The sequence below is a fragment of the Argiope bruennichi genome, chromosome 1 (genome assembly GCF_947563725.1).
Source record: "Argiope bruennichi chromosome 1, qqArgBrue1.1, whole genome shotgun sequence".
NCBI classification, from domain to species: Eukaryota; Metazoa; Arthropoda; class Arachnida; order Araneae; family Araneidae; genus Argiope; species Argiope bruennichi.
In genome coordinates, this window is record NC_079151.1 from 10,393,707 (window position 1) to 10,412,877 (window position 19,171).

Consider the following 19,171-nt stretch of genomic DNA (forward strand, 5'->3'; position numbering starts at 1 on the left):
TAACACACTCTAAGCTAAAAAATAAGAAATTAATTAAGATTTAAATTATATACATACATACATACGCACACGCATTATGTTTCAAAAATAACTTCTAAACGGACCGTTATTGTGTAAAAATTAATGATATATGGAATAAAGAGAAGTTTGTATTCAAAATACATTGTATATTTTTTAATTACGCTCCTGAATTTCAGAAGATGGTGAAGGATATATCGTATGTATCTGCTAAAATGTCCTGATGAATTTATTATGCCTTAATTCCACGAATGGAAAAAATTTCAAAATCCTTGATAAGAAGAATGTTACTGATTAATCAGCATTCTGTTCATACATTTCTGTTTAACATGGTTTATCCCACGTTTGTAGAGATTGAATTTTGTTATTTTTTTAAAATTACTTATTTATGCATTAAATATTTTAAATGTTATTCTTTTCTGAGTGCCCGTTGAAATTAAATTATTTTAATAATTTCGTTATTTAATTATCAATTCTTCGAGTAACTTTGATTCCATAACAGTGATAACTATTTGTAGTAACAATTTGTAGATAAAAGATTCTATAATATTTATGAAAATGCATTATAAATTAAAAGTTCAAAAATTAAAAATAGTTTTAAAAAATTTCACATGTTTTACTATGCTAATAAAAGCATGTAAAAATTATTGTCATTAAAGTCATTTTTCTTCTCTAAAAAAATCTTGAACCAAACAGAAAAGCGTGAATAAATTTTATTTACTATAAAATTCCATTATGAGCAATTTCCTCGTATACTGACAGAAATAAAAATCGCTTTTCTCAGTCATTTTTAATATTAGTTATTCTGCGTTACTGTTACTGACACTCGAGAGGCATTCAAACTGCCATAATTCAAGTAATGTGACAGGTAATAAGATGGTAAAAGATTCATGGCAGCAATTTGCAACAGAATCATTCGCCGAAGTCTTTTTAAAGACAGCAGTTCGATAGTATACATTAATGATAATTACGCCATTTGAGAGATTAATTTGACAAAAAATAGGTCCCTGATGAATTTTTGGAATAGGGAAATAAGCTAAGATACTACAGAACTGGAAAATATTAGTTTATCATACGTTTATTATATATTTCGTGAATTTCGTTTCAATATCAAAAGTATGCAATTCACAGAAAAGTAAAAATAGAACAGTTTTCAGTTAGCTTGCTTTGTGAAATATAATGCCAATAAAACCCATAGAAACGAACCTCAATAAAATTATTCATAGAAAAATGAATAAATTGATGAAAATAGTTTTCAGTTTAAGATCCTTTGTGCAAGTGCTAACTATTTAAAGCGAAGAAAAAGAGACACATTGACTCTTCAAGCACCAAACCATTTAATCAAAATCTGTCAATAAACTTGAGTCTTAGAAATGATTGGTAGAAACACTCTCACGACATAAACACATTTTACGGAACAGTGAACATTCAAAAATAGAACATGGGGTCATGAGCTACGCAGAATACACAAATGGTGGCACAAGCTGGCGAAAAATTAAAGGGAATGTCTATTCTTCTCGCCTCTGTCAAGCACAGACTACAGAGATTGAATGTTACAACCAATCAAGGATAATATGGTTTTTGTGGAAAGAGGGGCTCTCATGAGATGATATCCATCATCAACTTGAGAAGATCAAGTCCAGTGAGAGAATTATATTCCGATGATGGGTGATCAGTGAACATCAATCTATAGCCAATCTAGGATAATATGGTTTTTGTGGAAAGAAGGATTCTTATGAAATGATGAGAAGACCACGCCCATAAAAGGAATTATGTTCCGATAATTGGTGAGCAGTGAACAAACAGCAAACTACAGCCGAAAAAAAAATGTGAGCATCGCATATAGCAACAAATGTTAATGCTGTGCTGAGTTTAATTGTGTTGAACAGGATTATGATATTTGATGATTTGTAAGATGAAATGCAACAATGCGACTTGCTCGACAAATAATGAAGTTCATTGTTCACAATGTTTGGAAGTTCGAGAAAATGTGTTCGCAGTCAGTATACCGTGCACTAAAACGTCATCAGAAGCAGCAATCCTTTTTCATATATAGAAAATTGCTAGCATTGTATAATGAATATCTGAATGACTTGTAGTGAATGCGTTTAGGTAACGAGCTATGTTTATCATGTAAAAAAACCCGAAAATAACCCCACCAACAGACTGGAATGAGGCATCAAAGCTACAGCCCCCAAAAATCTGTCATATTTGGCAACAAAGAAACAAATGTGATAAACTTCTTGAATTGTCAAATGCCTTCTCCTGCTGAATAGAATATATCCCTGCTAAATGGATATACTCTATCAGGAAATGAAATGTTATTTGGAATTATAGGCTGTTGTAAATAGTGCACCGACGCAAGTACTGAGAGGTTCACCATTGCTCGCCAAAATTTCCCAGCAAAATGACAGATATGCAGAGACTTAAATAGAGCATAGGCTTCATTTGCATAATTTTCAGTTTTTACGAATAAAATATTTCCCACTTTGCGTCTGCACTTGTGTCAATCATTTATGTATGATTTAAACATATGTTCAATTTTTTTTCTCATCTCTTCTGTTTAATGCATGATTTTCTTGATAAATGTGCATTTATACTAGATAGCCCCTTCTGCTTGCCAATTATCTTCACAAGCTAAACTTTAAAAAAACTTTTATAGTAATACTGCGCAAGTAAAGAAAAAGAAATGAAATGAATAACAATGAGTGTTTGGTGCTGTTCGAGAATGCTTTGTGTCGACATCTATTGATGGAAAGCAGAAAGATTTTGCAAGAAGTAATTTTCAGCCTATAATTTCGAAATGCACCGAGCTTTTGAAATTTCAAATATATCTCATTCGTGTTGGATATATTCTAAAAAGAATGATATCAAACGCAATCATGCAGGATTTAAAATGAGCCATTTTTATGATGCATTTTATAAAGACATAACATGTTTATCTTTTTACAAAGATAGGAAAGATACAGCGTGTCTACTTGTGGTTCAGAAAATTCGGCCGAAATAGAGTCATGAAGGGAAAAAAAGGGCTTAATAATATCTACTCTGAAATCTATCACAAATTAACTCAAGGACTTTGAATGCACATAATTTTTATGGTGCAAAAAGCTTGCAGTCGTCCTAAAAATACGTACTGATACCACGATTAAAAGTAATTAATTTAAAAAATAATTCAATTTTCTTTATTAATGTCATTTAAAAATGGCTAGCATTAGTGTTACGACCAAAAAAAAAAAACAATGTATCACAAAATCAACAAACAGCCAACGTGTTAAAAAAAGAAACTCGCTTAAGAATGATATTTATTTAAAAAATTTCGTTTTTACTTTCGAAATAAAATATTAATTTTGTTCTAGTATCGAAAGTTACTGGAACTAAGTTGACTGGAATTCAATTTTAGGTTTCTACAATTCTTTATAAAGAATTCAGTGAGTGTTAAAGTTTATCTCAGAAAATTATATGTGGTTAACGAGAGCACGAAGTGTGCAGGATTTGAAACGTACAATTTAAAAGTTTTAAATTAGAAAGATTAGAAAGTACTAGAATGGTGAAAATGAATGGTTTGATTAATAAATAAATAAATGAATTTGTTACTTAGAAAACAAATTGAAAAACATTTGTTGTTAAAGAGTACAAAAACAAAAGTACTCATTTAATGAACCAACAAATATTTGATTTTTCTTCAGTTTTACTTACCTCACTCGATCATGCTCTCAATAAAAAGATGAATTGATTTTATTGGGTGGAGTTTAATAGTTTCCTCTTTTGAGGCAGGACCGCGGAATAATTGGCCTATCTGATGAAAAGATAACGAAGTGAAGAATTCTGGGCATCTAAAATGGTTCGCTAAAAATAGCTGGAGTTAATTTTGACTTGGAGAGTAATAAATTATGAACAAAAATGTTTTATTGTTGCTTTTAGAAGGTAATTATTTCTTCTGATATTCTCCCAAAAATGGGACATCAAACGTGATGAATACAGATAAGTCTGTAGAAATGAATATATTTAATTCATTTCTAGAACTATGGCCTGTTTTATAAAATTTTATAACAAATGCATTTTCTGTGAACATTCATGCATTCACACCGACCTAAGCTTATCTTTCTATTTGTTCGAAATATTTAGAAAATCAATTTCCTCTTTGACAATACACTAATCAAACGATTGCACTGGCGAATTATTCAAACTAAAGTATTTATCACCATAATACATCTTATATTTTAGTTGATATTGTCGATAAGCTCGTTGATAATATAATACGCTATCAAGATCGATTGCTGAACTACGCATACTAAAGTCACAAATAGTACACGTACAAAAAATATAATATAAAAGTTTAATAGCAAAATATGCATATAATAGCGAATGTTCCAATAGTTTAAAATGGCAGTTCTGTCTGCAAACAGTTTAAAGAGACAGTTTTGTAGCTACTGAAATGCTGATGTACTTTCAGCTTATGATACATAATGGGAACTGAAAATTATATATATATTAGAAACGTTTATATATATAAATATTAGAAACGTTTTCAAGCAGATTCAGCGGAAATTTCAACATTTTATCTGAAAACCATACATGACGTGATGACATGTTTTTGAAGAGTCAAGTGCTGTTAGGCAGTTGGTATTAACAAGCAGAAGGATTAATATTGCCACGTAGGTTCTTTGGCGTCGAACTCAATGATACACTCAATTAGTAGAGCTAAACCAATTTATTAACTCAACTCTGAACTGAGAATACAGTGACTGACAAATCTTCTGCTTTTATACTAGCAGGGAAAGTTCCATAATACTTTTCTGGAGACAGTAAGAAAAGTCCAGAACCCTTGTCTGGTAAACTAAAGAAATGTCCAGAATCTTCTGGAACATAAAATAAAGGAAAATATAAAATCAAGGAATTAAATACTTACACATACTATGAATCGCATTGTCTCTAGTGGGATTCGAACTTACGGTCTCTTGATTATGAGGCCAAAGCTATGACCATTCGGCCATGGAGAATCTACAGTCGCTTTTTCAATGCGGCAATATAATATGATCTATCGGGATTATTCAATTTTTTACGATATTTTAAATGTACAGGTTTCTTTTATTATTTCATTTTTAATACTCCTCAAAGAATGGTTTAGTCATTTGAATGATATGTGAAATGGACAAAATTTAAAAGGTTGTTAATCGTTTACTCAGGGCGATGTATCATAGAATAAGAAAGGGATAATTAATCTTAGGACAAAAGAGGAATTCTAACGCGATTACATAAAATATATCATTCCTGTTAGCCTTCAATATTGTCTCGATCTGCTGCCAATGAGTTCTTACTCTTACTCGTACACACACTTATCAGCAAAGAAGAGACATATGCTTGCCAGTTACGCAAAACAGACTTGTTCTTGTAAAGTGATTTATTTATTTTTAGTATAGCTGACTTGGGTCTTTCTCACTATGTGATTTGTTCCGTAAGCCGCAGTAGAAAAGGATGTGAAATGCTCAAGGAGAGCTCCTGTTAACGTGAAATTCCTCTTTAAACTTGGACAAATTCGTGATAAACATATTCTGAATTGCAACAAGTTATAGAGACAATTTGGACCGTTTTAAAAAGTTTCAAGAATGCCCAGAAGAGATTGTTGTCAATCAAGGTCCTGGTTAATCAAACTTGATAAGTCTTTTCGATATCAGATGATTGTGTATATATATTGGGAAACTGAAGGTTAGGCAATCAATCAAAATATCATTAGTCAGTGTGAACATGTACGGAAAGAAAAATTGACCTGGTATTCAGGAAAAATCATTCTTGGTTTCTTCACCCGGATAATAGCCCAGCTCTCACTTCATTATCTGCCAAACTGATTAGAGACGCGAAATTTCCTTCGCAAATCCCACTTTGATTTTTTAGAAGTGAGTTGAACATAGCAAGAGTGAGGATAAAGAAGAAGGTTGGATAATTACGACACAAGAGACAGGATCTCGCCCCGTGCGATTTTGTTTTACTCTCCATGGGGGAGCCAGCTCTAATAGGAAATGGACTTGTAAAAGTAGCAATATATGCAGTAAAAACAAAAATGGTAATTGTGACAGATGGACTTTCGAAAATGACTTACATCTCTGCATCGAACAATGGAAGACTTTTTTTCGAACGAAACAAACAGAATGCATTGTAGATAATAATATTAAATTTTTAGAATTTTTTTTAAAGTTTTTATAAAAATTCAATTTTCTAACTACAGCTCGTACTTATATACACCCAAATAAATTTTCAAATAACTTCATAGAAAAGCGAAAACGTTTAATATAAATATTGTTTATATGATTTATAAAATAATTAATAGGTTTATATTCCAAACCAAATGTATTTTGAAATCATTTTCACAGTATGAGAAATGAATTACACACACTCAATTTAAATCCGAGAAACAGCGAATTTTACCTGATTTTGGGTAAGTGATGATGAACACGTCGTCGTCTCGTACATCAAAATCGTCCAGTCCCATTAAAATGCTTGGATGCACGAGGTATCCTTGGAGGAGGACCCCTTTGAACCACTGGGCCCTTGGTATAGAATGTATGTAGCTCGCCCTCAAGGGATCCAGGTCTAGTGTGGAATCCTGGTCAGCAAGGACAATGTCCTTATCGGATTTGTCTTCACTTTTTTTCCTAGATCCTGTTACTAAAGCACCCAAAGGTGTGTTGTAGAGGAACTTTAAAGAAAGCATGGCGTCTTCCGAATGATTTACCTGCAAAGAAACGACATGGAATTATTGTTGATGATTATACAAGATTAAACGTAAGTGGCTCATATATTGAGGCCAAAGCAAAGAATTTCTGTTTCGAAAAAGATATTGCCAGTTTGTGACGATATGCTAAATTCACTGCAAACATTTTGTGCATATGTTATTTCCTTTTTTAACACACAAAATAGCATTTTTTTCTTTTCACCCACAGGCATAGAAAGAGATTCTGAAAAACATATTTTTAGAGCTATATTTATCTTAGAACACTATAACTAAAAAACTAGAATAATGAATGAAATTTAATAAATGGCTTTATAATTTGAAGTATAGATTTGTACAGAATACTAAACAAAATCCGTCAATTATTTGATAGATTGAAAGTCTATGCATTCGCAATGATTGAAAAAAGGAATAAGTTAGACAAATGAAACTTGATGGTTTTGACATAAAAATTGCTTCAAATTTTGGATCCAATCTATTAAAAGGAACGAGTACCAAGATATATTTGACTCTTTATATTCATCTATAAAATTCTATGCATACAGTAAAATAGAAGCGGAAAATGTCTATGGGTTCTATTTATTATTAAGCTTTCCTTTATTTACTGTATTAGAGTTTTAATTAATTAAAAATTCTGCCAAATTTTGCAGTTTTCTATTATTGCTCCAAAATTATTTCTTTATCATTTTAAAATTACTATTACAATAATATTAGTTTAGCTATTAAACATTTCCTGTTTTTAACAAATTTTTTAAAAATATTTTTGATATGATTCGCAATAGACCTTTTTATTGCTCTAATGGGAATGAAATCCTATTATTAAGTTTCATCCCATCATTATTTTCATTGTAGCATCAGACCTTTAACTTACATGCTGTTACCAAATGATATAAAAATTATCCTCTGTTCTTTACTAAAAAATAAACAATCTCTTTACAATGGCAATTTTATTACTATGATAGGAATTTTAGGCAGATTTAATATGTAGTTTGTAACACCAGTTTTTTTATCATAGTAAAAAGTAGATCTTTTTTCATTGTTTAAAAATAAGTCTGAAACATTTGTTTCATCACCACAGAGGTGTAAATCAGTATGGTAGACCTCGCTATATTGAAAGAAAAACAATTTTATTGCAGTATGCTCTTTAATAATTAAAATATAAAATTTGCTATTTAAACGAGGGATATACAAGAACCAAATTTCGTTTTTATTTTTGGCCGTGGGAACGCTGCGATTGTGATTGCACAATGAGCATCCACTTAGCTGATTCGTTGGCAAGCAATAAAAGCCATTTTTAGATTGTTGAGTATTGCGTCGGCATTTCAAATATTTTTAAAAACTGAATATCCTGCGACATGCGAATTACATTCTATCATCCGCTTTCTTAAAGCAAAAGGCACTAAACCAATTAAAATCTCCCGACAAATTTTTGAAACTTACGAACAAAAATGCAATGAATGATCCGATGATAAAAAAAGTTTCATTGAAGAAAGTGAAAATACACTCGATGAGGAACGAATTGGGAGACAATCTCTGATTCATAATGATTTTTTTTATAGAAGTTGAAGAGACGATCAAGGAGGACCGATGATTCGCCATTACGACATTGTCATTTCATTTTCCTCACATTTTCCACTAACTTCATCATCGAAAGTAGCATCTTTCTACAACGACGGCATACAAACGTGGCCCCCTATGGTAAATGCTACAACAATAATTGCAATTATGTTGAAAAATAACCTGAGCATTGTTCTTTGTCTATACAAATAATAAAGATAAATGTTTGTGTTCTTACATATATGTGTGTGTGTTAGTGTTCTACAGGCCATACCGTTTGACCTACAGGTACCAAATTTGGAATATACATACATTGGAGGGTGTTAAAATGCATATCGAAGTGATCTTTTAAAAAATTTATTAATTAAAAATTAAAAGAAATTTTGATGCTTATTCACCGCAACTTCTCCAAAATGTCACCACAACTTCACCAAATTATTGGTCCAAAATATTTTTTACTCCATTTCAAAATTCAAAAAAGTGTCTTTTTAATAAAACCAATTTAGTAATTGTGAGAACTTCTGCTCAGTTTTGACAACCTTTAAAAATATTTATTTGTCCAATTTCTAATAATAGGTTATTCTGTTGATTTGATATTCAAATAGTTTTCATTATTTCATCAAATAACAGTTGCATGATTTTCTTCCATTTTTGAAAGCTAAATAATAGGGAATCATTTTAATATATCTGTAGTATCCAAGACTAATGAAAAACGGAAGTTACAATACCACGAAATTTAGAAGATAGACGAACTGAATATTTACATTTTTAATTACGCAATGATGTTATAGGAACTGATATCTATTTGAAAGTTTCATGCACACGATAAACAGAACTTAAATAAGGCAATTAAAATAACATGGGTTTAATGATAAGATTTTAATGGGCACGATAAAGATTTATCTTAAGTCAATCATAACCAATAATCCTGGTAAAACAGCTAATTGCTTGCGGCGACTAATTATGCAATAAAAATTTTTCCCTGATTTATTTCCTTTCTTAAAAATCACTTCACAGAAGTTAGTTTCAAGATATTCCTCCTATAATGGGCGAACCAACCAACCAAACAAACAAATAAAATCCCTAATCATTGATATTCTAGATCAAAACCGTTTAACTGCCGCCACATTTCCTGCCATTACTCCGAACAGCCGGTCCTCCATATTCGCCTCCTAAGAAGAGAGACATGGTAGGTCTCATCGCCACTATAATTTACCGAACGCATAATCGAGCCACGTTCTAATATATGAAGCAAGGTAAATTCTCCGTTTCATCATTTATGGATAGATTGTAAAAAAAAATCGATGACATCGTAGGACGTGACGTCAATCGGAAGACATTCGTTAGGGAGGGGTTCCCCTGGAATGATCATAATCTCGCATAGCAGACTTAGATATATGATAGGGGAAAAAATACACGCCTTATTAATGAACGTCAGACTTAAATGGTGTAAGTAGGCTGTGCAGGTACGGGACATTGATTGGAAATGGCCTTTTCTTCTCTGAAAAAAAAAGCTTATTCTGGCAGAATTTAATTTTAATGGCAATAAATATAAGTGCTTTTATCCTCACGCGCAGCATCAATCACTCTAATAATATTCTAAGAAAGTAGATAAATTTAAGAGAAATTTGTCTCCTCCTCATCTAGTAAATAAAAAAATTTCGTTGGTAGTGGTAAAATAAGGCAACGTTTGTAACTACTTTAATGAACGAGAAAATATTAAATCAAAATTATTAATATGTTGAGTGTCACTTCATCATTAGTGTATTTCGAATCTCTTTACTTATAATTAAAGAATCATTACTTCTTATTTCCCACTTTATACATATTTATATGTATAATCAAATGAGCAGCTGAGTAAATTATTTATTAAACATAATTAAAAAATTCAAATCAAATTTAACTGAAGATCAAATGTTAATTTTCTTACTGTTGATTTACATTGATTGCGAACTTATTAACCCTTTTGTCACTGGCATTTAAAAGACGACAAGAAATTATTAGAAACAATTCTATTTCGCATTAACAGGCACTGTTGGATTTAACAGTTTTAAAAATCTATATAAAGTTGTAAAGCAACGCAAGAAAAATAGTTTTTTTAAAAAAAAATATCAGGGGTATAAATTCGAATAATTTAAATAAAATAGACTAATCACTTAATCGAAATATGTTTGCAAATTCCCACTAATGTCAAAATGCAAACAGAAATTATTTCCTTTAATAAATGTTTAAAACTTTAAATTGATTTTAAAAAGTGTAAAACATATGAAAAAATGCATTATATGTTATAAAGTGCATTGTTTCTGTTGCATAGTGGTAGAAAGTTACGGTAATTCCAAGTGACTATCTGAAGGCTTATGAAAAAATTATCACCAGATAAACACTAGAAAAAAATATCAAGCAATTTATTTACTTTATAATGCTGAATACGAAAAGAGGGAAAATAAATATTTTGCGCCCTGATGTCGCTAAGCCTTGTTTAGTCTAGGTTTAGTCTTTTAGCCAAGAGGAAACATGACATGTCAAGCATTCATAGAAAATATAAATAGTTTGAACTAGGGATTTTGATGACTATTCACATTTCTGACATCCTAAAGTTATAAAGTACATCTTTGGAATTCTTTCTGTTCGATTTTAAACATAATACCGCAATAGCACAAAAAGCTAAACGGATGAATTTGGTTCATCGCATCAAGATTTTGGGCGAAATCCACTAAATTTTTGGTAATTTTAGATGAAGTCCACCACTGATTGCCTAATGAACTATTAAAAATATGTTGAAATTAAATGTCATTATATTTGTTTAGTCAGGAACGGAAGTTTAAGACAAATTTCAGAAATCTTCCACGTAGTTGTCTAGTTGAAAAGCAAAGTGTAAAAAAAAACCTCATTTCTGGCAACAAAAGCAACTATTCCTTAATATATCCGATATTCGTAAAATGATGGTTGATTTCAGATTGCACAGTTATGTCTAATTAGTTTGATTTTCATTTATTTTTTCAAATCATATATGAAGGTTACGTAAAAGATATGTTAAAAGATAAACTATACGTAGAACACGTGTATTAAGAATTCATCTAATAAGAGGTTCGGGGTATTAAAATCGGAAAGAAGTTAAAAACCTAAAATTCAATTTTTAATAAATTGCTTTCGATTCTTTATAAGAAAGGGGAAGAATTACGTGTCTTCGTAATTCAAAATTACGAAATTCTTGTCGAAATATATCTCACTTTTCTTCAAAAATTATAATAATCACTTTAATATGACTAAACTAAACTACATTTCTAAGGATGAAACGAAAAAATAAAACAGATGAGGAACTCGTTCCGTTTCATGTCTGTAAAAATCTAACCTTATAATCATTTTTCTCTGACCTCTTGATTCGCTACTTCTAAATTTCACAGACTTTTGTGTTATCGGTGACAGTATCTTCTTTTGGTCTTTTTATAGTAATTTAATTTTTATTTCATCCAATTGGCACCATTTAGTTGTGAATTTTAAAAAAACTGATCTGAAGATTCCATAATATTTTTGATGATGAATTTTAATATAAATTAAACATTAAAAAAGGAATAAAAATAAAGATTTTTTTTAATTCTGAAGTGTTTTTTTTAAAAAAGCTGATTTTAAAAAAAAAATAAATGTTAATTTTTTTATATACGATTAAGCTACAGTAAATGATAATCTAATAATAATAAAATAATAATGCATTTCGTGGAAAATTAGATCGAAACAATTAGATAAGAGGCATGAAAGTATGAGTTTCGAGATTATTATGACGAATTCCTGATGCAAGCGGATTGAAGCCAAGTGCCCGACACTCGTTCTTTGTAGATAACATTCGTCATTCCCGCTGTTTAAAATTAATCAAATTATTAGAGCATTTCCTGAAATAAAAAGAGAGAAATTTGTTTCAGTTGCATATGTCCCAGTGCTAATTATATTAACTTAATTACTTGGCCTTTATTTTATTTGTCAGCACAGAAGTATTCTGAAAAGGAATGTAGCTTCTCAAAATATTCAAAAAAATTGGTAGAAGTTAAAGACTGACTAAGGTTACACTCTGCTAGAATGCTTACCAGATTTCTTTATGTATTCCACATTTGGCATTAACGGCCGTTCGTGCGTTTCAACCGGTTGGGTGCTACCACCTGTTCTACATTAAATAGTCGTGCTTTTCGGCATAACTCAAATTTTTCTTTCTGTAATTAATTCTGAATGTAGTCAAGTCTCTCTTAACGAGCATCTCATATAAGAAGTGATTCGCACAACGAGCAAAATTAAAAAAGTGACTCGCTTAACGAGCAATGCTTCGCAGGATGAGTGGCGAAGAAACATCATGAAGTCATGCATTGGATTGACCTGTATTAGTCAGTGTTGAACGCTTGTTTTAAGAGAATATCTATATAGAAGAAATTCTGGCCGCATACTGTTGGCGAACACAAGGGATTAGTGGAGCCTTCATTGCCAAGATTATGGGGCTCAAGGTGGTTAGCTACGATATCGAGAAGAAAATAGTCAAAAGTACGGAAAAGCTTACGGAGCTGCATTCTGTGTCACAGCAAAGAACTGCGGAGGGGATTTGATCAGGAACGGAAGAAATAATAGAGGTAACAGAGCATCAACCTTTCAGTCAAGCAAGGGAGGAACCCATTGGGAATTATTGCAGTGTGTATTGAGAAGCATCATCATAATAAGGGAATAACTGTACGAAATACAAATTCATTTAAACGATAATGCTGTATCTCATTTTAGCCAAATTTTAAAGAAAAGGAAAAGAAAAATGTCTTCGGACAATTTTCTTGTAAAAAATGCATGTGTTATAAATAGAAAATTTCATAATAATAAATACTTTTTTTTTCATACAAAAGAACGCATTGTCTTATTTTACATGGATTCCTACGGAAAAAGATTGTTTCGCTTACCGAGTGTTTTGCATTACAATTTTTCTGGAATGAATTATGTTCGTAATACGAGGTCATACTGTAATTCAATAAGTAGTTAACAAGAAGTAATAATGAGGGTTTTGAATTGATGTAAGTTTTATAAAACAAACCATTTAAAGTCATTACTATTTTGTTCTTTATTTAAATTAAAAATTAAACTTCAAATTAATTGTTTTCTAATAATTTTTAAATTTCTTACTCTTATTTTAAAAGACTTATTTAACTGTGGAGGATTAATAAAAAAAATGATGATACGTAAAGTTAAAATAAATATTTTAAATATTCATTAATGAAAAAAAATAAACAGCATAATATTTGTAACTAATTTTTGTTGATCAAAACTGTGCTTTATTTCTATATGTATTCGAGCTTCAGTTTGGCGAAAACGTGCTCCAACCCACCCACTTGCAGAAGAAGGTCTCAAATCACGTTTTTTTTTTTTTTTTTTTTTATCTAGTTGGGCTTATTTCCAAAAGTAACTTGTTCCTTTCACAAAATGTGGAGTGTGACAAATATTCTTGTTGTTCTTTTGACAGTGCCTTCTACTAATCAAAAACTGTAGAACGGAGCCAAGCGCATTGTTTCTGCGCGTGAGCAACTATAGAAATCCAGACATTTCATAAATTTTCTCTTTATGAAGGAAGACATGCAGTTTTCTGCTGTGTTTTCTTCGAATGTTGCAAGCTATAAGTGGAATACTATTTGATTATTGGTAGATTTAGATATCAAGTTCAAAATGAAACATTTTTTTTAATAGTTGTCTCTAGAAAGTATTCGGAGTGCTGCAACATCGCAAAGCCTATGAACGAACAGCTCTACTTTGAAGGCCATTATCTATTAACAATTCGTTACAACAACATTTAATAGAATACGCAATGATCTTCAAACTATAATATATTTTTTAACAACAATTCCTCAAAAGTGGCGATCAACATATTTCAGCTGTAATTCTACTCAGTGAGAATTAATTCTCTCTCAAAAGACGAGTTTTTTAATGACTGACGAATGTTCAAGCTTGGTGACAAAACGGTACCGTAATCTTAAATCTAACTAATGATAATGTCTAACGAAAGTTTACTTGGCTCTATGGTCCACTAACTGAGTTTCGGCTCCCGGTTGGAGAGTGCAAGTGCACTAGAGATCCTCTGTGCACGGGACTTTAACAGACGTTGAAACCGCTCGAGTCAAAAATCTTATCGCTGGGGACATGTGGATGCCGACGCTTGCATATCCCTCATTGAGAAGAAAAAGAAATGATCGAATCCATCTTTAAATGGTAATTTTGCGTTTCGTTAAGCTAAATTAAAAATCAATGCGAAATTTCTCTATTAATTAAAAACTCTTTATTATTTCAAGTATATTTTATTAAATTTTAATCCACGTTATATAATTATTATTTATTATTATGTTATTTGACAATCTCAATTATTAAGTAAAATTAAACACTCATATCCAAAGCCTGACCTCACAAGATCGTGAATTGGTTGAAAAGCTCGCACTCGGAACGCTCCTTTTCCTATTCCTTGCTTCCTCGACTGTGGAGTAACACATATTTAAAATCAGAATAAAATGTATCCAGGGAGTTTCCTTTCTTGCTCCCGGAACATGCACCACTGTGCATCGTACTCTTGCAACAAATGAAGGACCCCACCCATTCACATAAAAACGGTCCAAGACGCGACGCAGGGCCCATTCTGGTCACCGTGAACTCCTTTCCTTCTTCGTCAAAAACGGTGCCAAGGCTACTCCTCACTAATTCATGAATTTTGGGGGGCGAAAATACAGTGACGCCCTTTTCAAATTAAATGAAAATCATCGACAAAATGAAAATGACGCCTACACATGAAGTTTGTGATTCCAGGAACAGCTGCAGTGATCACTAATGCTGTGTCTGAACACTGGGATTCGAGCAGTTACCGAAAATCTAACATTTAATTAGTAGAATTGTGTTGTGGATGCACAGGATAAGTGCTTTATACAAAATGCCCCAGCAAATAGTAGTCATTCGCGAAATTTTGAATGCTATCTTTGCAATTCGATTTTTTTTTTTTTTTTTTTTTTTTTTTGCTGATACGAGGAATAAATAAAGTATTGTAATCTTCGAACAGGACATTTTGTCAAATCTCTACATTTTAGACCTCACTAAGATCGAAAAACATATTTTTTTTAAAAAAAATGTCTGTCTGTTTGAGATAAAGGTAATTAAAAAAACTCTGACGGATGAAATGTAGTATATGGTCTCCACACTAAATTCGTAAATTTCTATAAATTATTTTGCAAAATCTATTGAGACGAAGTCTGTCTGTCCGGCTTTCCAAGTATATGGTGACACGATAAATGAAAAATGAAGAGAGCCACATGGATAAAATTCGGTACATTTATATTTTTAGTGTAAACACCTGTCAAATTTGGAGTCAAATCCAACGGGATGGAACGTCTGTTAGTCTGTACTTTCAAAAACAGGTAAATGCGCCAACTCAAAAAACACCGTGACTTAAATATATTAAATTTGGTATGTGATTTTGTGACTGCGAGCATAATCCTCCATAAAATTTTGGTTTCAATCGGTTGGGAAAATCATGTCTAAAACACAGATTCGATTTTCGGATATTATGTACCGCATGCCAGAAATGGATCGCCAAAAATACTCGCCAAGAATTCCACGACCGAATTAGTAAAACAGCTAAATTCATGCCAAAGGATAATATTTTGTATTGTACGCCAGTGCTATACAAGGCATTCTCTGGCGTAACACCTTTATTAAATTGTATGCGATAAAGTTTTGGAGAAATCACTCCGGCTGGCTTCAATTCAAGATATAAAATACGCAACTAATTCCAATATTAAAATAATTCAGAGCTTTTTAAGTTAAAAGGCACTTTAGCGTCCAGATAAAAAAAATTAACAAAAGAGCTCCAATTATTGCTATTGTACTTAATATCTTAGAGAGCTCAAAAACTAGATAGAATAACAACAGTCCCCTTTCCTTTTAAAATTCGTCATGATTTTACAAAGGAAAAGGAAAAAATAAAAGGATCGTAATATCTTCGGTTACAAAAATGAGAAGGAAAATTGCAATAAAATATTTATATTACAATGAAAGTTCATCGCTATAATAAAAAATATTATTGTAAATTATGCATAAAAATAATTTAAAAAATTTTTATAATTAAAGAAAATAATTAAATTATGAATATTTACTACCTTGATACCGAAAAGATAATTTATTTTTGGATTTTAAATTATACAAAAACGATTTTTGCGCAATCACAATGATCATTGTAAAACCTGCCAATAATTTTTAATTAAAAAAAAACGAAAACCAACAGCTTGAGTTGCACATTTCAAACTCAGATTTATATGCGAAAACTCATCCAATGAAACTCCCTTGTTGGGAACTAACAAACAGGCATATAATTGCTTAGTGGATACATACAAGGTAGATTTTTGTTTTTATCTAATTAATTTATTTCCTTGAGAGCTGTTTTTAATATATTAATTACGTTTAGAATTGCATTTTTGAATTTTTTCATCGGGGTTTAAATTAGAGGTTTTTAACAATAACCTAAAACTTTAAGTTATATTTGGCATCATGTCTAATGGATAAGAATAAAAATTCATCGAATAAAACTACAAATATAATGGGTTGATTTCTGATTTGAAAAATGTTTTAACTTTTTAGAATTTCAATTATTTTAACGGATACGGAAAAGAAAAAATATTTATCGCGAGAAAATCTGCTCTGATTAAATGAATGAAAACACCAGTATTTAGTACCAAAAAGAAATAGCAGAACAAGTATTGTAAAAGACTGTGGAAACAATCAGTTGTCACCTAGAATAGTTGAAAACAAAACTAAATGCAGAGTGTATTATTTCTAGTTCTGCCTTTTCCAAAACTTACATCGCAAATTAGCAGCAAAAATTACAGCCTGGCTGCGAAATAAAAAATAATCCTCTGATCATAATAATTGACATTTTCTTGAAAAATATTGAAATTAAAATAAATTAATTAAATAAATTTTCTTTTCTCCTTTGGTTTCAACTGTTTTTAAATATTGCAATGTAATAACGAGCTAAAAACAAAGACGACGAAAAGAAAAATCATATTTATTTACAGATACCTTTATTTAACTTGACTCGTTTTATATTTTAAAAATGGATATTTATATTCGATTTTTAATCCCTTACTAATGCTCTAGAATTTCAAATTTTGTGTACTTACTTGAAAATGACAACACACTATTTTAAAACTTTCAGAATTTAATTCTGACTTAACTGATTAAATTAAATATTTTCTATTCAAGTCGCGATCTGTTAGTGAGTTTGAGAAAAAAATTGATTGCAAGATTCCATAATATTTACGATAATGGATTATAAATTAAAAATTACAATAAAAAAAGAAACGCGGTTTTGAAAATGTGCTTTTAAAAATAATTTTTAATAAATTTATTGCGATAGAAAAATAAATTAACTTCTCAATTCTTAGAATTATGCAACCATAACAGGCTTTGATCATGTTTGATTTAAATTTAATTGTTCTTTTTAATGCAATTTAAACAAAGTTATGAAATAAGGATCTGCAAGACATATATTTTAACATACAACTGTAAATGTTGCAGAATAAACATTCTTTATTTCATATTTCTAAAAATGGATTATAGTATTGTAAATAGACAATCTATTATGTAATGGATCGAACTTTGTTTTCGAAAATCAAAATTTAAACCCGGAATTGCTAAAACAATTGTTGTTATTAGAAATTGCAAAATTGCATCCATTCATGAAATCATGATAAAATCACGAGTTTTTATCCATTGGAGAATGCTTACAGAAAGTTATAGTCCGAAAAGGAGACAAAAATTAAAATTTTATTTCAATTTTTACAGTTTATTTATGTTTTACTTTCGGAATTTTGAGGCTTCAGTGAAATAAATAGACGTATTTCACAAACAGTGAAATAATTTTGTGCGCAGATAATTAAAAATGTTCAGTTCTTTGCACAGTATTTGTTTCAAAGAAAATTGCAATCATAGTCTGATTAAAATCTACATGGAAAGACTAAATGGCTTTAAAACAAGGGAACAAAATTCTCTGAAATGGGTAAAAAAATGTGTGTGTTTTTCATCTCAAAGATGCCAGTATCTTTAAGCTTATTTTCTAGTAAGAATAATATCAGCTACATTCAAAAGCTACGAAATCACTCCCACGCAAATAGGGATCTCACATTTTAAAATATGACTTTAAATGTTGCAGAATAAAAATTTTATTGTTGCAGCTGACATTATAAATATGTACACACAAACACCTGTACGTGTCGAAACGATAGAAAGAATCAATATTTCGGAACAAAATTACTACCATACCAGATCTGAAGATATCCGCATATGACGCTTATAAATCGAATTAGACATTCAATATAAGGGAATTAGTTTTTATGATATTATATTGAAATCAATATGATAGTTTAGTCTCAAAACATGCAATTATCTTTAACTTATTTCAGAGTAAGAATAATATTATACAATCAAAAACAGCAGGATCTGTCAGCAGACTTAAAAAAAGCCATAAGTCACAACAACAACGAAATACGTAAATAGAAATCTTAATAGCGTATATTATAACACATGACTTTAAACGTTAGAGAATAAAAATTCTGTTATCGCAGCTGGTATTAAAAATATGTCTATACACACCTGTATGTACCGACGCGATAAGAAGAATCAATATTTCAATACAAAACTATTGCCATTTCACATCTGAAGATATATGCATATGACACTTTATATCGAATTATACATTCATTAAATTAAAATTAATTATCATAATATCATATTCAAATCATCATAATAGTTTAGCTTGATGCATCGCTAATTTGAGCTCCAATTCTCAAGTATCCATATCGCAAAAGAGCTAAAAATATT

At 30.7% G+C, this 19,171-nt stretch overlaps 1 protein-coding gene across 2 annotated transcripts in view; it reads right to left on the reverse strand.

The window, feature by feature from the left end:
* LOC129975981 (sulfotransferase 1B1-like) overlaps positions 1-19,171 on the reverse strand; it is a 97,190-nt gene that overhangs the window by 33,526 nt on the left and 44,493 nt on the right. For both annotated transcript variants that reach the window (XM_056089299.1, XM_056089308.1), the window contains one exon: positions 6,442-6,748. In XM_056089299.1, the coding sequence (XP_055945274.1) occupies positions 6,442-6,727 (286 nt within the window). In that variant the 5' untranslated portion in view covers positions 6,728-6,748. The remainder of the gene's footprint in view (positions 1-6,441; positions 6,749-19,171) is intronic.